Source organism: Ciconia boyciana, chromosome 4, assembly GCF_034638445.1.
Source record: "Ciconia boyciana chromosome 4, ASM3463844v1, whole genome shotgun sequence".
Taxonomy (NCBI): Eukaryota; Metazoa; Chordata; class Aves; order Ciconiiformes; family Ciconiidae; genus Ciconia; species Ciconia boyciana.
This window is the reverse complement of record NC_132937.1, coordinates 69891134-69915906: the sequence shown is the minus strand read 5'-3', so window position 1 is coordinate 69915906 and position 24773 is coordinate 69891134. Positions and strand designations below refer to the sequence as shown.

The following is a 24773-nucleotide window of genomic DNA, read 5'->3' as shown; positions in this document are numbered from 1 at the left end:
AGGCTTTAGTAAGTACTGATCCACATAAAGGTCTGGTCCTCAGCTGGGGAAAATTGGCAGAACTCCAGCAAATTTCTAGAAATAAAAAACTGGAGAAATCTGTGAAAGCACAGCAGTTACCGGGACTTGCACAATATTCTCCAGCTTGTAAGAATACAGGAGCAGGAAGTTGGAATGACACTGATGGCTTAATCTTTCTGTGATCTCATGTTTTTTTATGAGGGAAAGAAAATCTTTAGGAGAGAACTTTGCTCCTGTTCTCTTGGTGGTATTGGCTTGCATGGCTTTGTTTTTCTTTGAAAACTGATAGCAGTTTTAGACTATCCAACCTTCAGGAGTGGAGCCATTATATGTGGGGCTGTGCAACAGGATCCAAAGTTTAAAAATAAAATACCAGGCTGCCTTCCTGAGGATCCAGACATAGCATACACACACACACACACGCACACATATGCAATATCTTGACTGACCACAGTTATATCAGTTACTGAGTTCAGAGCAACGGACAATGAGAACCAAAAAGAGAGTCTTGTTCCTCAAAAAGAAAGAGGAAGAAATGTAAGACTTCTGCAGCCTCAGATACCAGTTTCTGGAATGCATGTGGGAGGCCTCTCATCACCAGCAGCGTTGAGAGACAGTAAGACCAGATGACTGTCAGTCATGCCTGGTGGTGTCTGCTGTAGCCCCTTCCCAGCCCTCCCTTTTCTCTCCCTCATTTTCTCTGCCCTACTGAGTAATGGTTCTGGGCAGAGCAGTCCTTTTGGAAGATGTGCTCCTTTTTTAAGAGATAAAAGCAGTGGCTTTTATTTCATACTGAGTGCTGAGGGACCAGCACACCAAACATCTTCAGAAGAAATGAAAGACGAACTCCTTTGACTTCAGAGCTACTTTAAAGATACATGTCACCAGCATCATTCTCTGCTAGGCTATGGGAATAGCAGATGATCAGTTTGCGTCTTTCCAGAAGACCTGGAGAGGGAGGGGCCTACAGAGGAGGTAGTAGATAGACCAGGAAGAATTATTTATGGCAGAAAAGCAGAAATTTAAGGTTTAATACCAGGAATACAGCTTGGAAGGTGAGATATATTAGAAAGGAATGATCTTTTGAAAGAAAAGGTGACACTACTCAGACAAACAGTCTAAGAGAATTGGAAGATACAATTCTAGATCACTTGTGAAGGTGGACAGGGATGAAGGTGAAAGATTTAACCCTTTTTTGCTTGCTTCCCCAAAATGCTGATGTCATATCAACTTCCAGGCTTTGCTTGATAATTGTAAGCTGGGCTGACAAGGGTGGGAAGTCAGGGTTCCAGTGGTTCGGTGTGAAGCAGCAGGGAGTGTGCTTCTCTCAGGTGACATGACATAAACTGTGTGCAGGTAGCAGCTGTGCACAGTCTTATCTGCCTGTATGCTGCCTCAAGCTAGCGTGCTAAAAGACTGGAGCCTACGGTTTTGACTGCATGGAGTGGGGAGATGCAGTTTCCAGAAAATCCCTGATCCCCAGATGCACCTCATAGTAAACAGAAACTGGATTTTTAGCTAGGCTTCTTCCAGCTGCAGCAAGCATGTTTGTATATCTCAGCTGACAGCTACAGGGGAAAAAAAAAACACAAAGAAGAGGTGTTACCACTTCATATCTCTGCCCAGGCAAAGTAACAGTCACAGCTGCCCATGACACACTTGGCTTTTGGCAGAGCTCAGGCTGGTTCTGCTCTGCAGACATAGGATGAAGCATGCTCAGTATCCTTCCTTCAACAGGAATGCCAGCAGTGTGTTGGATTACTACAGAGACTGCTCTGTGTCTGTGAGCTCCTTCTGCAGAGTTTGGGTTCACATTAAACAGGATCAGGAGTCTCTGGTAGCCTGTGGTATGGCTCTCGGCACAGGCTAATCACCTTTTTTGGAAAGTTGTGTTTTCTTAGTCATCCAGACTCTCAAACTGGAACACTTATTTTACTAAAGATTTTCAGAAAAAACATACTAGCTTTACATACTAGTTGAACATACACTGAAGGTGATGCTGTAGCCTAAAGGTTTTGTAGGACTTGATTCTCTTACAATCTGAACTTTTAAAAAAAATTTCATAAAATATCTGGGTCTTGTTTGTGGTGATGTCCTAACAATGAAGGATAGGTGCAACTGTCAGCATGTGAAAACTAATTGCTTGGTTTGTTCTCATAAATTTTGTTAGCCACGGTGGAGTGGAAGTGTGCACACGCTTTGTGGCTCCAGCTAGCATGTGTGAAAGAGAGGTCTGATTAAATCAAACTTCCTCTTCTTTGGTCATGAATATCTCCTGCTTACAGAAGACATTGAGGAAGACCTAGAGTGTTCCTCTTACAGATATTTTTATAAAGGTGCTATAAAGAAGATTCCTGTTGATGACTTCTAGTAAGTTTTGATGGGTTTTTGTCCAGACATTTTCTAAACCAGAAGAATTATTAATATGTTGCCCATTATTTAGAAGAGTTTGGGAAGAGAGTAGAAGGATTCGGCAGTTTGGGCAAAATCGTATTAAGAGAAAAGCCTCTCAGACCAAATAAGAATTTCAGTTTTTCTAGCTGTCAGTCCTTCAAAACGAATATCCTTCCTCACCCCCATATAAAACTCCCTTTTTGGATGGCTACCCTTTTTTCCATCACCTTTTTTTCCATCTCCCTCTTCCCACTGTGATCTTGAGTAATATGAGGGTTAGACCATGTTCACCATCCCTAAACTCTGTCTCCCCTGCTATTCTTCTCCTCAGTTCTGCAGACATTTTGCTGAGTTGACCTAAATTCTTCAGCAAAAGACCTGGATTCTGTGCAGAAAGCTGGAAATGGCAACTCCAGTTAAGAAGTAAATACAAAGATAAATAAAGAGCATCAGTTAATATCCTTGTGTGTGGTGTATGATTTACCTCTGCTCCTGAAATTTTAACTTCCACTGTGCTGGAAAACCTTTCATTTGTAGTTGCTGTGGGAAGTTAGCACTAGGATTTCAGGCACAGTGGCACAGAAAGGTAGCGTGGCGTAACGGGGAACGGCTGGAGTCTGGAAACCCACTTTCTGCTGCTGGCTGTGCCACAGATCAGCTGTGTGACCTGGAGCCCCGCTACTTCACTGCCCTGTGCTTCTCCATTACCAGGTAAAGGAAGAAGGTTCTCCGTGGTACAGACTCACTCATCTTGCTTTTCACACAGAGAAAGCCTACAACAGTGTGGCCTGAAGCTGCATGAGTCAAATAAATAGGTAGTAACTGCATGGAATAGTGTGTCAGTATTGCTACTTGATATATTTAATTCTGCCTTTTTGTTCCTTACACATTACCTACAGGTTGTGAGTCTTCAGATTTTGTTCAATAATTTGAAGCTGTTTGAAAACCAGGGGAATACTTCAGTCTTTTCTCTCTCTGAGAGCAAGTCACTTCTGCTGACTTAAATGACTTGTTTGTGATAAATGAATGGAAACCTGAAACATATGATACTGTCTTTTGTCTTGCTTTGGTGTTCCATAAACAGCAGAAGGAAAAATGAAATTTCTGCAGGACTGATTGTATACTTTTGGCATAGACTCTTTTGTCAATGAAGTCCTAAATTAATGTGAGACTTTCACTCTGCATACATTCCTGCAAACAAGAACCCACGCTTGAATGAATGCTTGTTGGAAGAAACAAATAAAAAAGTACAAATGCCTTTTATTAAAATGAGTTTTAAAGGGGAAAAAAAAGTCTAGAATGGACTACGAAACACATTACACTGTTGCTTTTTTCTCTTCCATAGGGTTAAAGGATGTTGGCTAACATAAATGAAGTGCCTCAAAATATTCTTTTTATGTATTTTGGTGTCATATGGTTCATGTATGCCTCTTTTGGGGTGAAAAAACAGGGAGGAGATTCACCTGACTGGCAAGTGGTGTTGCTGAATGCTGCATCTGAAGGGCTGTTCACTTAGCTGGACTCTTACTGAAAAGACACGTGGTGTTTATCTCTGTGACTGTCCATGTCTCCTCTCCATGTATGGCTGAAAAGATGCATCCTGTCCCTTTCAACTAGCATAAATCTGAGGACATACAATTTTATAACAGTTGAGTCTATGGGCTTTGTGGTTTAGGGTTTTTTTTTCTCGATTGCTTGTTTCCATCTTTGCTCCTTTAGTGAGAAGAAGAAAAAATAATTTCTTTATATGGTTCTGCTTTGAAGTAATCCTGCTTTATTTTAAAACCTCTTGAGCTGGAGGATTCAATGACACTTCATCTACCTAATGTATTTATGTGTACCTCTTGGAAAAACAGTAAGTTGGGAAGTTTGTAAGTTTCTTCCCTTTAAGTCAAACTTTGGTTCCTTTTTTTAAGTGGTTCTATAATCATCAATAAAACCAATTTCAATTATGTACCCCTTTGCTTTGGAACTGTAGAAGATTGCAGTGTGTCTTGTCGTTACCATAGGTGAATATTCTTTCTCTTTGTTGAAAACATTGTGAGCCAGACTACCCTTCGTTTGCTTTCAGAACATTACTTCTGAAGTTTTCAGATTAATTAAAAGGCATGTTATATTGCATAATTTTGTTTGTATCTCATCAGGTTGAATGTTCTGTTGGGTGTTTTAAACCATCACGGGGCTTCAATCTTCTGAGTTCTTTTGGGTATTTTTAAAAATGTTTTTGCCACCTTTGTTAGCTTAAAATATACCTTATCCACTTCCATCTACTTTGCGTGCAGAGTAAATGTCAAGGTTCATCTACCCATGGAGTTATTTAGGCAGAGCTACTGCAGTTTCAGATAACCCTCCTTAAGTCCAAAAGCATGTCCAAGCATGGGTACAACCTCACTTCTGGTTCTTCTCACACACATGGCTTGGTGTGACATGCGGGATGACCTGGAGGCTTGATGAAAGTGTTTGTAGGAAGACATGCTGAGGTCAGTTGCAGAGCGCTTCTAGTGAGAACAGTAACACTAAGTGGATCCTTCAGAACAAAATGGATCTGCTCCATATGCAGATACACAATGACCTCATTGTATTTCTGTGTTTTGGTTGTGGAGCTGTTGGCAGTCAAGGTGTTCTGTCCCCTCCATTCCAGAGAAGGAATATCCCTGGAGCAGTTACTTTCTCTGCAGCTAAAGCAATGTCTAGTGTCCCAATGGGGAGAGAGTAGAACTGCTGCCCAGACTGCTGTCCTAGAGCCAAGCATAGATGGGCTTCTGGTTGTAGCCAAAAGCAGAACACCTGTCCTGAAGAGCCACTGTCCCATGAATTTTCAATAACATACCTGGATTTGCAATGAAATAAGAGATTTTCTGAGGACAAAGCTTATGAGAAGGCCATTTCTTGGATGTTTACTGCTTCTCTTCAGGCTTTCTTTGTAACTTCTTAGCATTTATGTGCAGCACCAAAATCCTGGTGAAGTCTAAGGTGCTACTGGGCTGCCTTTTCTTGAATTTGTCTAAGTATCTTGGCGTTTTTTTCAGTTTTTTTCATTTTTTTCCTATTTGGAGAAGGTCCCATTTTTGACTAGGCTGATACATGAACACTTTCTAAACGTCCTTCCACCTTGAATTTACCCAAGAAGTCTCTTCTCTTAGGCCAGGAAAACTGAAAATCTCTTCCAGTTTTCACCTTGCTGTAGACAAGAGTGCTCTCTGGGGACCTGTGTTGAGTTTTCTACATCCTGCCTCTTACAAAAATCAAGCATTTGGGTTCAGTTTCCAGGTTACACAGATTTCCAAAGGTTAAGGAAACTAATTTATCTGGAGACTTTCTCTGAAGTGGACTGTCCTATGCTTTTCTTTTTCCATAATGAAGATGTGCCATCTTCCTTCAGAGCGTTTGAATAAAACATGATGGCCAGGTTTCAAATTGGTGATGACCTGAGGTAGTCAGGTCAATCTTTAATGAACTGTTTGTAAATTATGAGAAGTTGTTAGTTTAATTCACTGGGTTAAATAGAAGGAGTGGGTGGCTGGAAAAAAAAAGAACACGGTGTTCATGGTCTCCCTTTAATTTTTTTTTCAAAGAGATGCTTTTTATGTTGATGAACTAGTCTTGAACTGAACTTTCCTTATAACAAGAGACATTGTTTTCTTTATATGTAGTTTGGCAATTGTTTACGTATTCTGGGATAAAGTTTTGGCAACTAGTTTCTCTTTTATCAGCTTTCACCCTGTATCTTTAGGATAAAGTGAAAATGGTTCCACTTTCTTCAAAATGAGAGTAATTTTATGACAATGGGAACTGATTATTTTGTTCTAAAATTGGATTTTGTTACCTTCCTAGTTATTTAAAATGCTTGAAAATTTTTCAGTTTTAAATGGTTAAACGTAAAGCATTTACAACAGCGGAAAAAACCAAGGTGTTGTGTAAGGGACTTGCAGAACAGAAAAAAAGCCACAATAGTTCTGTAACGTCTACATACTTGCAAGGATTGTAGCTTTTGAAGGATACAGTTGGTTATAATCTCAGCCCCTCTTAGCCATGGGCCTTATTACAAAGAAAGTCTTAGTTATTTTTTCTTTTTTATGGTCCATTTCCTGTTTGGGTATTTCTTAGGAGGAAGAAAAAGAAATTGGATCTTAGTGGCTGACCCTCAAAGAGCTTATTTAAAGCAAAAAGGATTAAACTAGGACAGAAGAACTCCATTAGGAGCTTCAACATCTTACCACTTTTGATACAACTCAGCTTTAATAATAGTTTTCTCTTTAATTTGAGTATGTCCAGAGTAGTCAGGGGAAAGGACTGTTTATTATTGGAAAGGCGAGAAATAAGGTTAACAAGAGGTTGTTTTTCTTTCTTTTTGTGAGGGAGATTGTTCTTAACTATTACCTGCATAACAAAGTGCGTTCCTTTTATAGACAGGGAATAGCAGCTTTTTCCTGTTTTTAATGTAAGTTTCTAATGCCTCTTTGATCCAAACAGTTTCTGGCTGGAGAACTTCCATCATCCTTGGTCAATTCATAGATACTGTGATCCATAATCCTAGGATCACTCTGAATTCCTTCCCCGCCCTGCCCCTGCCTTGAAGTGTATTGTAGATGTTCCACTTAGTTTCTTCTAGGCACTGTCTGCTATCTGCACATCACAGAAAGGATGATGATTGAGCCAGTATGCTATTTTAAATATTTTGTACTTGGGCTTTATATATTACATCAACTGCAAAGACTTGTTTCCTGGAAGGACCAAGTGGGTGGAGATGGAGGTTGAAGGGGGAGTAAAAGAAGATAGGTTCTCATTTGGACCCAGGATATTGCATTCCAGTGTGTATGTATTCCATCCCAACAAGTAATCCGATGGACTATATATATATATAAAATTACTTGGGACAAAGTGAAGTATTTTGGACAACATAAATGTTAGCTGCAGCTTGTTGTTCCTCCTTTTCAGCAGTATTCCTTTTCAGCCATCAGTGATGTCCATCATCCTAAAGAGACACCATCCTAAAGAGACAGAGGATCTTCACTTGCACAGGTGGAAAAGATCTTTTGGGAGGGGTGGCAGGGAGAAGGGCAGCAGCCTAGTGGTAATCACTAGTCTGAGATCTATCAAATACTAGAAAAGTATATAGTCTTCTACCTGGGGCAGAGATGCTGGCTGCCATACTGCGAGTGAGTCAGGGCAAATAAAACTGTGTATTCTGTCTGGCATTATAAATGGGTCAGTGATGGATTTGTATTACCTGAGGAAATGAACTGGCTGACAGAGAGGCTTCTGCTTGCTGCCCAGCAAATGTCAAATATAGCAGGAAGCTTGGGGGAAGGGTAGGGATAGCTGGAGACAAAGGCGGTGTTAAAATAGCTAGGATGTCAGTGGAGCTCCTCAAACGAGTGTTTCTGAGGAATAGACTAGGAAAGCAGAACAATCTTTAGACTTTGTTAATCAGTGTTTTCTTGTCCTCCAGTAGGGTTTCAGCCATGGATCCTGCTTTATAATTAGTCGTGCATGAGGTGGGTTTGGGTCTGCATGAGGTGATGTGCTGTTCTATTCAGCTTTGTTTACTGGTACAGAACACGACTTCTGGTGCTTTGGTTTTATAGGGTTAAACCCATTCCTCTGAATGCCCTTTTTCATCCTCTCCACATGCTCTCTGCGTGGGGTTAACCCTTTAAACGAGTACCTCTGGAGCATGTAAGATCTCACGATGGACTGAGGGAACAGGCTGCATCATCCCCAGGGTCCTTACCTAAGCTGAGCTCATATTGGTGACAAAAGGCAGGCAGTGGGCTTTGGCTCGCTAGGATCTGATCCACGCAACATGTCTTTGGTTCCTAATGGCCCTGTGAATTTCTCTTACTTAGAGAGTCTTGAATGTCTACCAAACTGGGTGCTGTATTATGGAAATGATCTCTGGCTGAAAGATTACTCCTCTCACCAGCAGAGTTCAGTCTCTGTCACCACTGCTATGACATAGGTCCAGTCTCTGCACTTAAAGGAGGAACATGCGTCCAGCAAAGCATCTTTTCACATCCGTCTTTCAAGATGGTGATAATCTCCTTTATTTTTCTTTCTTGAAGACATTTTTCAGTAGCAGTCCCAAAGCAGAGCTTTGCCCTTGGCATTTGTGGTTTCTGAGTGCTAGTGACTTGATTTCCACCTCTGTGACTACACTGAGAGTGCCTGCTTGTGTTTTGAACCAGCTGTGTTGGCTGGTCTAATCTCAGATCTCTAAGATTAAAATTCTGTGGCCCCTAAAATAATCCCGCAGTTCATGTGTTCCCATGGTTTAGCTCTGTCACCAGTTCAAGCTGTATTTAGCCTCTGTAAAAGCACTGTGCTCCTTGCAAACTAACATTGGTCCTTTCTAAAGCATGCTTGCAGCTCACAGCTACAGCACTGCAAGTGACCATGGAATGGAGCATGTAGTTCGGGGTGAGTGGCAAGATTACTTTTAAAGGCACTACAGGCTGTGCAAGCCTGTTTTAGGGTTCATTTAAGGGCAGATGGCCATCAGGAGATAATATCTTCTGTCTTCAGTCACAGCTTTGCTCTTTCCCTCTTCAGTTCATGGTGTAGCAGGGTATGCGGTTGAGTTTCTCATATCTGATTTGCTACTGGCAGGACCCCCTTTATAACAGCTCTGACTTTTCTTGGCAAGAAAGAGATCTTTGCTGGGGTTATGCCAGGCTGAGGAGCCTGCTCCTCCCCCTGCTCCTTCCAGGGTGAGGCTGGTAATGCATCCTTTGTGTAGAGCTCCTAGAAGATGTTATTTGCAATGCATGAGAAGAAATTAGGTTGTTTCTGGAGTATCCATGCAGAGTGCTGCCGTGTTCTTCAGCACCACCTACTGACATCTTCCTTTCCCAAGTCCATGTACACGGGGGAGTGCACTTCTCTTAACTCACAGGTACTCGATTTCTTGAGGTAATTAACAATACACTCTTGGCTGGAAATCAGAAACCCCAGACTGACTGCTTTCAGTTGCATTATGCCATATGGGGAGCACTAAGGAGCAGGGTACAAAAGCCAAGTTGCTTGGCTCTGGTATCTGTTTTCCTAGGTTGGGCCAGCCCACTTGCCTCTTGAACACGTATGTCTTGTGCAGAAGGTCAATGAGTGGTTGGATTGTGTCAGTGAGGTGGATGACTTGGCTCGTTTCCTGTAAGCATTTAGTATGGGACCCAAGTGGCAGACCATATTTCTATTCTAGAGTTTTGCCCTATGCTGTTCCATCTTCCTCTTAAATCCTGGAAGGATTTAAACAGATATCTTCTTTACAGGTTTTGACTGGGAAAATGGTTTAATGCTTTTTTAGTGTGTTTTCATTTTCTTCCTCTTCTTAACCTTCTGGTAGGAAAGGAAACCTAAGTTTATTCTGTAAAAAAAAAGGAGCCTATCTGATCAAAATTCGTCCCTTCCTAGTAAAATTTTTGTTGTATCTTCTTGTAACACATGGCCAAAGCAGTATTCTGTTTATTGACTCTGGTGAACCACAGGAATACTTGACAAAACCGTCTATGTGTCTGTATTTGCACCTCCACAACTACTTTTGTACAGTAAATTAAATACCTGCCATACTTAATAAGGGAAGAAGTCCTACTCTGACCATTTAGTTGTTCAGATTCTTACATATATTTAGAGTCTTTTTGATTTCTGTAGGGATTAATAACGTGCTATGAACGTAATTCAGAAGATCAGAAAACCCCATCCTAGTCTTGCTTGGAGCAAAAGCATTTAATATTAGAGAGCCTTACTAATAGGTGAAGTTCTTCATCCTAAGAGTCAGTTGCCCATGCTCTGTACCATGTAATGCCTCACAGCTAACCTTCAGGAAGGGAAGACAAAAAAATGTCAGAATCATACTTTGTATGACTCTCAATTTGTCTTTTAATTAAGTTGTGGCATTTTATGTACAATCTGCTTTTATTTTAAAAGTTTGAAGTTTGAAAGTATCCTTCAGGCATTTAGATGGTCTCTTCATGTATTTTTTAAAAAAACATGGAGATATATGTGCACTCCAGGAACCCAAAGAAAGGAGAAGAGACATTATTTGTGAGAAATGGAAAAGGAGTGGTCAGCATTTAGGTAGCTTGAATCAGTAAAGTCCCAGCCTGATGCTTTTTGTAGTTCGGTTACTTATATCTGAGTTGTCTTTGTTGATTTGATTTCCTTGCAAGTAACACATGGGTGTAAGATCAAGTATCCCATCTTGGACTTTTGTCTTCCTTGCTAGGGAAGTTTGTGTTTTCTGCAGTGAGACAACTATCAGTTTGCTGTGCCTGCTTGAGGCTGGGGACTGCAGTCTTTTCCTCAAGATACCTTGCAGAAGCTGACGTTGTGCTCCAATCTGTGATTCTCTTTTTTTTCATAGCTCCTTGTAAAATCTATGTACCTTTATTCTGCTAGGGTCTTACAGTGAGATGGCTAACATGCATTAACGTTCAGTAACTGAGCACTGTGTTTTTCTGTTTGTTTTTGTTTGTTTGTTTGTTTGTTTTTCCCTTGTGTTTGTTTGTTTTGGGCCTTTTTTTCCATTTTTTGAAAAGTCATAGTCTTGGAGAACCAGTTGAGCTGATAGCAATGTATCCATCACTTGGACCTGTTTCAGGTCATTTATGTGTTTATATATTAAGTTAAGTTCCCCAAAAGAAAAATAACCAGAGGTTCTGTGAATCCTTGTTCTCTTCTTGAACTGAAAAACCCATCTATGCTTCTGGCAGCTCCTAGCACTGTGTAGCCTCTCTTCCACAAGCTTTAAGATTAACATGGTTTATATTTCCTTTAAAGTGTAGAAGATTTTGCAAGCCATGCGGTAGCTTTACAGTGATCCATGGTATGGTATCAGGTATGTTAAATGAATGCATGTATTCAGGAACATAAGTAAATAGTAACTGTATAAGGATCAACAAAGTGGGTCGTCCTGTTTTTTGTGACCGGGAGATTTCTTAAAAGTTTGGAATATAATGTACAAAGGTTGTGTAGTAGGAAGACCTCCTTTTGTGGAACCTGACCTGGAGCCCACTTCAGGTTCAGTCTTCCAGGTGGCTGGGTAAGTACATTTTAGGAAAAAAAAGTCTGCCTCTGCTCAATTTAGATCGTTGTTTTTACTGTTGAGTTGGAATGCATGTCTAATAGAAGTTCTTTCCTGAAAATATCTTATGTTGTAATATGTATTTCCATGTACAGAAATATTTACTGAAAGGAATGGGCAACAGGATCACACGTATCAGCTAATGTGTTTCTCTCATGGGGGTAACTGTTGAGTTTCAAAATGTAATAAATGACCCAAAACTAGACATTCAGTATGGAGATCTTGATAATAAAAGGTGTAACTGGTGATAAAATTTTACTGTAAATCCTTTACATGAAAATACGAATCATAAAGTAAGTATATTGGAGTGGGCAGTTGCAACCAACCCATGGAGTTTTATCTAAATCCAGTTCTATCAAATTAAAAAAAAGTTAAAAAAGAAATGGTATTTCAATTTAGTTTATTTTGATACCAACTTGCAAGAGTAACTCCAAAAACAACGCTCAGAGGACCAAGAATCCTAGTAGCTCGACTGGAATTTGGTCATTGAAAAAGACCTGTGAGTTGAGTAGGTTTGCCTGACTGTAGTTGAGAGTTTAATTTATTATTTGAATTCCTCATTAATTATGGGTTTTTTTAATAAATGAAAGATGAGGCTGGCTTCCTCCAGTTAGAATAGCCTTCAAGTTTCCAGTTTCTCAAATGTATAAATTTTTGCATTGCTCCTATGTTTTTGCTTTAGTCCTAATTTTTCCTGTTGTGACCTTAGGTTATAAAAAGTGTTTTAAAAAAAAAGGAGGCAAAACAACCCCAAATCCAAGAGCATCAGAGCAGCATCTCCATCATACATGAGCTGAACCTGGCCAGGAGCCCAGGTGGCATGGCTGGAAGGTCCGCACCGCAGCTGTAGGCGCTGGTGCCTTGTAAAACCCAGGCTTCTCTGGCAGGGAAAAATGCCTGCGGTGTTACTCATGGGAATTTTGAAAACTTGTCATGTCTGTAATTAGTTGCTTGTGGATCGCATTGCCATAGTGCTTGGTAGTTTATTTCTGGTAGGTTGTTGTTCCAACAGCAACAAAAAGGCGGTGGGGAGATGAGACTAACACTGAAGCTTCCTGCGTGTTTTGAAGGAAAAAGATGGCTCTGGTGTGTGATTCCAGCCTCTGCTAAGATGTTTTGTTCATGCCGATCTGCTCTGACCCAACGCGCCGCACGGAGCTGCCGGGGCTCCCCATGGAGAGGCAGGTCAGGGCCTGGCAGCCTGGGCCTGTCCCACTGCCCCAGCTGGGAGCAGGGCAGGCCCAGAGGCAGCCTCAGCCCTGGGCACTGGGAACCTCCCTGGGGCCCGGCCGGGCTGTGGGCCTGCAGGTGGGCCTGCAGGTGGGCCTGGCTCGGTGGGGCCCTGGGCAGGGCTGTGGGGAGCTGGAGGGCTGCTGTGTGGGGGGGGGTGGGACGGGGGGCTGATGGTGCCAGGGGGTGAAATGGGGTCCTGGGCTGTGGGCGAGACCCAGGAGGGCTGTTCAGGAAGAGCAAGGCCTGTGGGTACCCTCAGGGCTCCGATACACACTGCATCTCCAGAGGGACTTTGTCCAGTTGAAAGGGGTTTGGCAGTGTTTCTGGCTGTGTGATGGGGTGTGTAACATCATAGAATCATTTAGGTTGGAAAAGACCTTTAAGATCATCAAGTCCAACCGTAAACATAACACTGCCAGGTCCACCACTAAACCGTGTCCGTAAGTGTCACATCTACACGTCTTTTAAATACCTCCAGGGATGGTGACTCAACCACTTTCCTGGGCAGCCTGTTCCAGTGCTTGACAACCCTTCGGTTAAGAAATTTCTTTCAGCTCCACTTTGGCACAGAGTAAAATGAAAGCTGTATGCGCAAGCTGTGTCTATGAGGTAGAGATGAAGATGCCTCTGATCATCTGACCAGGGGAAGGCTTGGAGAACCAGTGATTTCTTTGTTTTACATTCAAAGTTACTAATACTGAGCTGGAAGTTCACATAGTGTGTGTGGTCTGACTGACCTTTTCAGTTGTGGTTGTGCATGTGCATATTCTTAACTTCTAGAAGCTCTGCTGACTCCATCTCAAAATATAACGGATGGGTAGTCAAACCACAGAAGCTCAATTTTGAGGTCAGTGCCTTGGGCTTGACAATTAATTTTGTATTTTGAAGCTTTAAAACCAAACTTAAACATAATGATTTGTACTACTTTGGCTGCTGCCAAATTCTGTAATGACTGTTGTTCAACAAGCACAATTATCTTTTGTTTTGGATTTTTAAAACCCTAGAAATCTAATGCAACTGTGTCTCTGATGTTCTCATGCATTTGTAAGTGTACAGAAGGATGTCGAAGACAATTTGAGTCTTCACCTTGGGTCTTTAAAACTGTGGCTTTGAGAATTTCTTTTGCACAATGTTTTGGAAGATTTCCGCTCATAAGGAAAATGAGAATACCTCTTCTCCGTATTAAGCACTAAAGCCATATAATTTAAGAAGAGGCTGTAAATGCAAATTAGGCAGACAATGGCATTTTAATAATCTGGTGAGGTTAGCATCGCATTAGTAAGGGTATTTTAGAAGTCACATTATCTGTGGGCAATGTGGTCTCAAGAGATTGATTGTGAATATGTTAGAGGGCTTGTGGGATTTATGGATTCATTTCATGGTGGTTGTGTTTGGTTGTTTTAGGTTTTTTTTCCAGACTTCCTGGGCTGCTTTTGAGTTAGTGGATTTGGTAACTCCTCTCTCACTCCACCTCCATTCCCCTCTAAATTTTCTTATTGTGCTGTTTGAAAATTTATAGGATTATGGAATGCGTTACCTTAGCTGGTCATGATGGAAATGTGCAAACCTTGCTTTATCTCTGTTCCTTGGGGTGTGCATCTTGTCAGTGGATTAACATCTGCACTTGAAAATGCTCTTTGCTGGTGGGTAGGTGAGTCTCTCTCAGTTCCATATCCCATGCAGACAAAAAAGAAGAGAGAAAGACACACATTGTGTTTCAGTTTCTTTTGATATATGAGCTCAAACTACCAGTTTGCGTTTTTCTTTGCCTTTGTGCAATGCCTGAATTTTAAAGAAAAATGTGGAAATGGTAGAGCAGAATTCCTTACAAAATGCTTCATCCTGCTTTCAGTGTGATGCATGGTGAAAACATCAAATTGAAGTCCATTCAGCTGCACCTGATGTTTGTTCCTCATAGCTGCAGTAAGATTAACCTCTTCTCTGGCTTGGCGCTGCCTTTGTGATATAGACCCTGCTGAGATTCAAGCTGGAACCCATTAGAAAGTCTCCATCAGTTTTTGTAATCAGCAGCTATTAATGATCTCTCAACTCTTCCTTCTCATTTGTAGCAGAAGGGTACTGTTGGTTTAAGACTGTCTAGACAGCAACCAGCATCTTTGAGGATACCTTCTCCAAGCATCAGTGTATCGTGACTACTGGAAATGGGGATGGTGGTTTTTACCTCTTGAAGCTGCCAGGATTATCTTTTTCCAGAACCTCAGGTTTGCTCTCCCTTCTGGTTTTCTATTTTGTAAGCTCGCCTGAAGTTTCCAAAAGAGACAGAGCTGAAAGCGTTTTGTGGTGGTGTTTCTAAAGGGTCTGAAGTTTTCGGGGGGGGTGGGGGGGGGCGTGAGGGGGGAAGAGCGAGATTTGTGCGTGTGTTGTTCTTCCTCTGTTCTACACAATGGAGTTTTCAGAGAACCTCTCTTAAAAGGCATAGCTACAGCCTTTGTGTGAAGGGTGTGTCTGCTGGCAGGGGTTGCTGATGCAGACAGGCTGGCTGGTGATTAACAAAGGTCATTAGACTTTGGAATCTGGCAGGGGAGTGGGGTTGTGTGTCTTCTGCGCAATGCAGGAGGGCTCCCCAAGAACAGCGCAGGCTGGAGGCCCCCCTCCCTACCCCCCCGCCCCCCCGGGAGGCTCAGCTGTATGTTGCCTCTGCCTGTAGGACAGCTTGGACCAGTGTCTTGATGCTATAATGCTCTGTTTCTGGAACGAACTGTCACATTTGTCACCCATGGGACAGGGGAACCAACCCTAGGAGATGCTTGCGGGTGACCTCAGGGAGGGAAGGTGCTGCTTGGGCAGTGCAGGGGGACAGCAGCGACATGACTTGTGGTGCAAGTCATGCAGGAGAAGGGGAGATACGTTCTGGGGATGCTGATTTTTCAAGCGTCACCCAAGGAGGAGGAAAAAAAGGGGAAAAAAAAGAAAAAGCCTGGTGTGCTTGAGATGAATCTGAGATAAGTGAGGCCATGTTGTGCATAGGCGAGAAGCTCTGAGCCTCTGAGTGCAGGAGTTGTCTGAGCTAAAATGGCTGCTCCCAAAGCTCAGAGGACTAGGGCAGCTTAGTGAGTCTTAAAGCTTCAGTGACGCAGGGGCTCATATCTCTTGAAAGTGTGATAAGCACATTCAGCAGAGCTGTGGCTTGTTTGGCTGAGATGAAAGGACTAAGCTTGGGGGATGGGTAGTGAAAACTGGATGATCTGCTTTTCTGTGAAGTGCTCTAAATGCAGGAGTCGTCTGCTCCATGGAAAAATTTGTTTTCAGGTCTAATGGACTGTGCTAAAGGAGACGTGGGGTGGGGCTTCACTCACTGCTGTAATTTGATCCAGAGCAGATAGCAACCTCTTCCACACAATTTGGTCTGGTGCTTGCACATAAAAGCTTGAGTATCTCGATTATTGTAACTTTGTTAGCTGAAAAGAAGCTGGTGCAGCGTTCATTTTCTTTATTGGTGGTGGGAGGGAGTGGGGGGAGAGAAAGGACACAGTGCAGCCTGCAGAGGTAAATATGTGGAGAGCCTCTGTGCTCAGACAGTCCAGAATTTGACTTGCTAGAAGTTTATTTTAGCAGGCTATCAGAAGAAGCATTCTTTCATATAAAATCCTGATGCAGTACCCTCTCTTGTTTCTGCGCCCTAATGTTTTGGAGCTTTCTCCTCGCTGTGGAAGTAGCTTCATACTCTACATACAATAAACACATGGAATTTTTAGTGCTTTGGGCTGCCCTTGTGCCTTGGACCTCTGAAATGCCCAGTTTATCATCCTTCCCAGCACAGCACATGGAAGCTTAAAGAAGCAATTCCTGTATTAACATAGGAATGGTGCTCTTGTGCCTAAGTACTGCACAGGGTAAGAGGGTCTAAGGCTTTTATCTTGCTCGTGCTTTGTGTCTCCTTTATGGCGGTGTGGTGTGGAAACATACAACTCTGTTGCAGGATTAATTAGTTGCAGGCTGAACCACCATGCTTCATGTTACCATATCATATGTTGCTTTGTACTTCAAGGTATGCAGCACTTTTGGATAAATCAAGGAAGTCATTATGTCTTTGTAACTCCTGTTTCCATTGTACTTTTGCAGTATTCCTATTCCCAGTGCTGTCCCTCCCTTCCTCCAGCCCTCTCCATCCCTCAGACTGCCAACGCGCAAAGGTCAGGTCCCCAGAATAGACTAAAATGAAACTGCAAACATTTTAACAAAGAATGGAGATGACCTTACAAAGCTTGGTGGAAGTAGGGCAGAGTGAAGCATTCTACCTTTGGTTCATGTAGCTGCATCTCATCTTGCAGTTATGTCTAGGTTTTCCACCAACATCAGGAGTGATAGGATGTTGAGAAGAAAGGCAAGTTTCTTCCTGTGAAGGCTTTTGATCTATGGTAGTGAAACAAGCAGGACTTGGCAACTTCCAGGAAGGTTAGAGTGGGTCTCATAAAGGCGGAAGCCACTGTCTTCTGATTGTAAATTTCAGTGCATGACTGGGAGTAATGTAATGTTTCTCTAGTATATGGTTTGTGGTCTTTGAACAAGACAAACTTCTGAACAACAGCCCTATCCTGTGTAATGGAAAAGCCAAGAGGACAAAGTCCATTGAATCAACAGTTACTTGTCAGAAAGTTGACTGTTCATAGTGTTGAGTCAGCAACTTGTGAGCTACCTACATAGGACTTTATGTGAATCCAAATTGATGCCTCTTAATACGGTAAACAAAGGTTGAGTTTTACGCTGCAGTATTTGCGGAATCTCTGGAAATGACTGAGTCATCATAAGCTTGGTATTACCTATTTTCAGGATTTGTTACAGTGGCATTGATGTATATCTCTTTCTTCTTCTCTCCTTCCCCTGTTTTTTTTGCAGAATTTTCTAATGTAAAAGATCATCCCTGAACCATGGAGGTGCTGCAGTGTGATGGCTGTGATTTTCGAGCTCCATCTTATGAAGACCTAAAAGCTCACATTCAGGATGTTCACACTGCTTTTCTGCAGCCAACTGATGTCTCTGAGGAAAGTCCTAGCCAGCCAAGGTCTGGTTCCATGAATGCTAGCAACCAGACTGAGGTTGAATTTTCTTCTGTAAAGGATGAATTTACAATTGCAGATGAAATAGCAGGTAAATTTCAACTCTTAAGATTGATCTCAACTCTAAGATCTCAACTCTAACCGCCTGTTTTACATGTGGCTTATTTCAGTGTGTTTTAGTTTCTACTTTTAATATGATTTTAAAAACTCACATTATCTTTATTGCTGTGTCAGCAAAGCAGTTGTCTAGCTTCAGCCATATTGGTTCTGACCATGGCTTTTTCTGCAAATGCAAACACGGAGGATTATTTTATTTCCCAACTGCTTTTCATGTATTCCTTCATATTGCTTTTTGGTTTTCAGGTTTCATGGTTGTTCTTGACTACCATGAACTGCCTTAGAATTTTCAACTTTATTAGTGTACTAGCTTTCTTTTTTCCCCAAGAAGATTATTTTGGAAATTATCTATCCCAAACTGTACACCATGGTCATATATATGTAGGCAGTATGCATAATGGTCATTTTACTGACCATTGCTAGATATGTAAATCTCACCATACATAACTGAGGGAATCCTGGTGTGATTACTATGTATTCAGGATGTGGTTGAATTCTTACGCATACAGGGTGGGTGGAGAAAAAGCCTCCTTATTTGATTTTATTTACCTATACACCTTAATTCTCATTTTAGGGCAAAATGCAACAAGTCAGATGGGGACTGGAAGTTACTATAGCCAGAGCCAGACTTTCTATGGTCAGCACATGGCTCCAAATCCTAAACCAACCAACAAGTTTTTCCAGTGCAAGTTCTGTGTGCGTTACTTCCGTTCCAAAAACCTCCTCATAGAGCACACGCGCAAGGTTCATGGAGCACAGGCTGGGGGGAGCTCAGTGGGGCCACCAACTGCTAGTTCCCTAAGTTACAACATCATGATGCATGAAGGATTTGGCAAAGTTTTCAGTTGCCAGTTCTGCACCTACAAGTCACCCAGGCGCGCGAGGATTATTAAGCACCAGAAAATGTATCACAAAAACAACCTGAAAGAGAGTTCAACTCCTCCTACTGCTGCTGTTGCTATGTCTGAATCAACGTCTGCTTCTGTGCCAGTGCAGGAACCCTGCAAGGAGCTGCCTGCAGAGGTGGTGGAGCGGAGCATTTTGGAATCCATGGTCAAGCCCCTGACAAAGTCTAGGGGCAACTTTTGCTGTGAATGGTGCAGCTACCAGACACCTCGAAGGGAGCGCTGGTGTGACCACATGATGAAGAAGCACCGCAGCATGGTAAAAATACTGTCAAGCCTGAGGCAGCAACAAGACGGAACTGGTGCACCTGATGTACAGAGTAAGAGTGCCCAGAATGCCTCTCCAAACTCTAACTATATCTCCATGAATACAACAGGACGTGAGATGTCGAATGCTAATGTCTCAAACTTCAGGAGCTCTATGGGCAATTCTCTTATCAGGCCCAACTCTTCTACATCTTCCAAGTTTTCTTCTGTGTCTTACCCTCAAATGAAGCCTAAGTCACCTCACAACTCGGGCATGGTTAATTTGCCTGACAGATCCCGCTATGGAATTGCTGATATGACGAATTCTTCTGCTGACCTGGAAACAAGCAGTATGCTAAATGACTCCAGCTCAGATGAAGAGCTAAATGAAATGGACAGCGAGAATGGCTTGAACTCCATGGATCACCAGACCTCAGGAATGTCTGCAGAGCAGCTGATGGGATCTGATGGCAACAAACTATTGGAAACAAAGGGGATTCCCTTTAGAAGGTACATGAACAGATTCCAGTGTCCTTTTTGCCCTTTCCTGACGATGCACCGCCGAAGCATTTCCCGTCACATTGAGAACATCCACCTGTCTGGGAAGACAGCTGTGTACAAGTGTGATGAATGCCCTTTCACCTGCAAAAGTTCATTAAAGCTTGGTGCCCACAAGCAGTGTCACACAGGAGCAACATCAGACTGGGACACTATGAACTCTCAGACTGAAAGCATTGCCTCCTCTTTGAATGACAGCACAGTGTCTTATGAGAGTGGAAATATAAATGGGAGGAAGTCAGCTGGGATGATGGAACCGGTGCCGCCGCCACAACAGCAACAACAGCAGTCACCCCAGCCCCATTCACAACATCCATACAAGTGCACAATGTGCAACTATTCCACCACTACTTTGAAAGGCCTCAGAGTTCATCAGCAGCACAAGCATTCATTCTGTGACAACTTGCCAAAATATGATGGACCGCCATCAAACACACCACAAGAGAATGAGGCAGATGCTCACCCCTCTGCCAGCACAGTGAAGAAGAGCCAGACGTCCATCCTTGGGCTCTCATCTAAAAATAACTTTGTTGCGAAGGCCCCTCGGAAGGTGTCAAATGACTTCCCTTTAGATCTGTCTCCAGTGAAAAAGAGAACTAGAATTGATGAAATAGCTAGCAACCTGCAGAGCAAAATCAACCAAAACAAACAGCAAGAAGATGCTGTGATTAATGTAGAGGATGATGAGGAAGAGGAAGAGGACAATGAGGTGGAGATAGAAGTGGAGTTAGACAGAGAAGAAGAGCAAACAGAACCAATGATAGAGGTTTCCAGTTCTTACGCACCCCAGCAAATGTGGGGCAGAGAGGCTAATGATTCCCAGAAGGAGACAAACTTTAGAAGCATGCAGCATGACTACAATTCCACCAATGGAGCGGAGATTGAGCTCACTTTATCTGAAGATGAGGAAGACTATTATTCTTCTGTCAGCATGAAAGACCATCAGAGCCCTAATGCCTCTGTTCTGGGGAGTCAGTCAAACATGTATGGTACCGATCAGAACAACGAGAATTCTGAGTTTAGTGACTCTGGCAGGCTTTACTATTGTAAACACTGTGATTTCAGCAACAAATCTGCCAGGAGTGTTAGCACCCACTACCAGAGAATGCATCCCTATATTAAATTCAGCTTTAGGTATATCCTGGATCCCAATGATCACAGTGCAGTGTACCGCTGTCTTGAGTGCTACATTGACTACACAAACTTTGAAGACCTGCAGCAGCATTATGGAGAACATCACCCTGAAGCTATGAATGTACTGAACTTTGATCATTCTGATCTGATCTACCGCTGCCGCTTCTGCTCTTACACAAGCCCGAATGTTAGAAGCCTGATGCCACATTACCAAAGAATGCATCCCACAGTGAAAATTAACAATGCAATGATATTTTCAAGCTATGTTGTTGAGCAGCAAGAAGGGCTGAACACAGAGTCTCAGACACTGAGAGAGATCTTGAATTCTGCTCCAAAAACTATGGCAACCTCCACCCCCGTGGCTCGCGGGGCTGGTGTGCCAGCTGGTTTTAACAAAAGTGCCGCCAAGAGTTTTAGTCCTGAATGTGAAAATCAGAAGGAACCTTCAGTCAATACTGTGGTTGTTTATGACTGTGACGTGTGTTCATTTGCAAGCCCTAACATGCATTCAGTCCTGGTGCATTACCAGAAAAAGCACCCCGAAGAAAAAGCATCATATTTCAGAATTCAGAAGACCATGCGTGTAGTCTCTGTTGACAGGGGCTCTGCCCTGGCTCAGATGTCTTTTGAGTTGGGGACGCCTGTCTCCCCAAAATTGTCCAACTTGGCTTCTCAACCTCCACCTCCCCCACCACCACCCCCAGACCTCGCTACTGAACTCTACTATTGCAAACACTGTTCATACAGCAACCGCTCAGTTGTGGGAGTGCTTGTCCACTACCAGAAAAGGCACCCAGAGATAAAGGTCACTGCCAAATATATCAGACAGGCACCCCCCACTGCAGCGATGATGAGAGCTGGTGAGTTGCCACCTGGTATTCAGAGGCCACCAGTGTCAATGCAGCAGTTGAGCCGTGGTGGATCTGAGACCTCTGTGAATCCTCCCGAGAATGAAATGTTCTTCTGCCAACACTGTGATTATGGAAATCGGACCGTGAAAGGCGTGCTCATTCATTATCAAAAGAAGCATCGTGACTTCAAAGCTAACGCAGATGTGATTAGGCAGCATACAGCCACCATTAGAAGCCTTTGCGATCGCAGCCAGAAGAAATCGACTGGCAGTGTGCCTGCTCACACTTCCAGCACCGAACGGGACAAGTCAAAGCTGAGAGCCCTCAAATGCAGGCAGTGTAGCTACACATCACCTTACTTCTATGCATTGAGGAAGCATATTAAGAAAGACCATCCGAATCTGAAGGCCACGGTCACGTCCATTCTGAGATGGGCATTTTTGGATGGCTTAATAGAAGCTGGTTATCACTGTGAATGGTGCATTTATTCACACACAGAGCCAAGTGGTTTGCTTGTGCATTATCAAAGGAGACATCCCGAGCATTATGTTGACTATACATATATGGCAACTAAACTCTGGGCAGGTCCCGATCCTTCCCCTCCTGCCCTAGTGATGCCAACAGAGATAAAGACCTATAAATGCAGAGACTGCATTTTTGAAGCATCTTCCATATGGGATATTACTAATCACTATCAAGCATTTCACCCTTGGGCCATGAATGGAGATGAATCTGTGTTGTTAGATATCATTAAGGAGAAAGATGCTGCTGAGAAATCCATCCTGCAGCCTGATGAAGCTGGGGTCAGGATGGATTCTGAAGACCAGATAACAATGTCACAGATGGATCAGGATGCAGAGTGTGCAGAGGATCCCAGCCTTTCCCAGGAAAAAACTGTCCAGCTGGCTTCTGCAAACCCTGCCATCTCCTCCACTCCGTATCAGTGTACAGTTTGCCAGTCTGAGTACAACAACTTGCATGGCCTCCTGACACATTATGGCAAAAAGCATCCTGGCATGAAAGTGAAAGCTGCGGACTTTGCTCAGGATATAGACATTAACCCAGGGGCTGTGTATAAGTGCAGACATTGCCCATACATTAATACACGTATTCATGGCGTTCTCACACACTACCAGAAACGGCACCCATCAATAAAGGTCACTGCTGAAGACTTTGTGCATGATGTGGAGCAGTCAAATGATATTGCTCAGAATGATGTGGAAGAGACAAGTAGGATTTTCAAGCAAGGCTATGGTGCTTATCGGTGCAAACTCTGCCCGTACACCCATGGAACACTTGAGAAGCTGAAAATTCACTATGAGAAATACCACAATCAACCTGAATTTGATCTTTTTGCCCAGTCACCACCAAAGGTGTCTGCCTCAGTGGAGCCAGACATGGTGACTGAAATCAAGGCCTCCCCAGAAATTGCTGCTGAGGATGTTGGAGAAGTCTCTGTGGCAGCACCTCATTTCTCCAGTTCTCATTTAGTGTCTCACACAGTTTTCCGGTGTCAGCTCTGCAAATACTTCTGTTCCACCCGGAAGGGGATAGCTAGGCACTACCGCATCAAACATAACAATGTCCGGGCACAGCCAGAGGGCAAGAACAACCTCTTCAAATGTGCTTTATGTTCATACACCAACCCTATCCGCAAAGGGCTTGCGGCACACTACCAGAAAAGACATGACATTGATGCTTACTACACTCACTGCTTAGCAGCCTCCAGGACGGTAAGCGACAAACCCAATAAAGTGATCATTCCATCTCCTCCCAAGGATGACACTCCTCAGTTAAGTGAGGAGCTGAGGAGGGCTGTAGAGAAGAAGAAATGCTCGCTTTGTTCCTTCCAGTCCTTCAGCAAAAAGGGTATTGTGTCCCACTACATGAAGCGTCACCCTGGTGTTTTCCCTAAGAAGCAGCATGCGAGCAAGCTGGGGGGTTACTTCACTGCTGTGTATGCCGATGAGCATGAAAAGCCAACTCCAGCCGAGGAGAGGAATGACTTTGAAAAGCCTGAGGTGGAGACTGAGGCTCAGGAAATTGAGTGGCTTCCCTTCAGGTGCATAAAATGTTTCAAGCTGTCGTTCAGCACAGCAGAGCTGCTGTGCATGCATTACACTGACCACCACAGCAAGGATTTGAAGAGGGACTTTACCATACTGGGAAGCGGCACCCGCTCTCAGAACCCTGTCTACCAGTGCAAGCACTGTGATATGAAATTGCATAGCACGGCAGAGCTGACTGCACACTTGAATGGTCACAACGAGGAATTCCAGAAGCGTGCCAAACGTCAGGAGAGGAGGAAGCAGCTTTTAAGCAAGCAGAAATATGCAGATGGTGCTTTTGCAGATTTCAAACAAGAGAGGGTAAGGATTTGTGTCTGGTGTCTTTCCCTGCTCCCTGCTCCGTGCCAGGGAGCCCACTAATGCCCACTTGCATGTTCTCTTTGACAGCCAAATAACCACAGGCTAATGAATGACTCAGTGTGCCAGTGAGCTCCATAAGTCAATTACACGTTCTGCTTTAATTTCCTTATCCATCATCCACATCTCCCTAGGTTCTGTAGGAAGCCCTGCTCCTTCCTACTGCTTCCTTCAGTATTTCCATTATCTTCTTTCCTTCCTCTCACCCTTCTGGAAGGCCATCTGTATCTGACAGTTACTTGTTCTTTTGTGGCAAGGCTGCCATGTACTTTGTTGCAGATTCTTTACAAAATGTCCCATCCCCCTCTTCAGTGTACCTCTGAATAACACATCAGTTTCCTTCTCAACCTTCTCTGTCTCTCAGTAGTTTCTCTGATTAAGCGCTCGATATTAACATGACATGAATCTATCTGGTGCCTCATAAGCAGAAGACCAAATTGTGCTCCTTTTCTTGCCCACTTACCCCCTTCCTTCTGTTTCAGTTTGAAATACACTTGTGGAAAAGCTCTGCACAGCTGTTGGGGAAGTCGAGGTGTCATGGTAGAGCACAGTTTCGGGCCAAACTGAGTGGTATTCTAGAGGACCACTGTTATGCAGAAACGGAAGGTTTCTCCTGCATAGATGCCTTGTCCACTTATTCTGGAGGCATTAATAGACGTCAACAAAAATTGACCTTGCAGTTCTGCAAAACAGGATGTGTACATCAAGCGTAATTTCCCTTCAGGTGTAAAATCTGGCCCGTGTTCCTAAAAATTAGATAACAAAGCATACTTCAGTGATTTATGCTTGTG

At 43.1% G+C, this 24773-nt stretch overlaps 1 protein-coding gene across 6 annotated transcripts in view; it reads left to right on the top strand.

Moving 5' to 3' along the window:
* ZNF462 (zinc finger protein 462) overlaps window positions 1-24773 on the top strand; it is a 92593-nt gene that overhangs the window by 22847 nt on the left and 44973 nt on the right. For 5 of the 6 annotated variants that reach the window (XR_012042204.1, XM_072859838.1, XM_072859841.1 and 2 more), the window contains exons 2-3: window positions 17585-17836; window positions 18437-23925. Coding sequence is in view for 5 of the 6 variants with exons in the window: in XM_072859838.1 (XP_072715939.1) it covers window positions 17617-17836; window positions 18437-23925 (5709 nt within the window). In the remaining variant the exon portion in view is untranslated. Of the gene's footprint in view, window positions 1-17584; window positions 17837-18436; window positions 23926-24773 lie in introns of those variants that run through there. The other variant, XM_072859842.1, reaches the window with a different exon arrangement.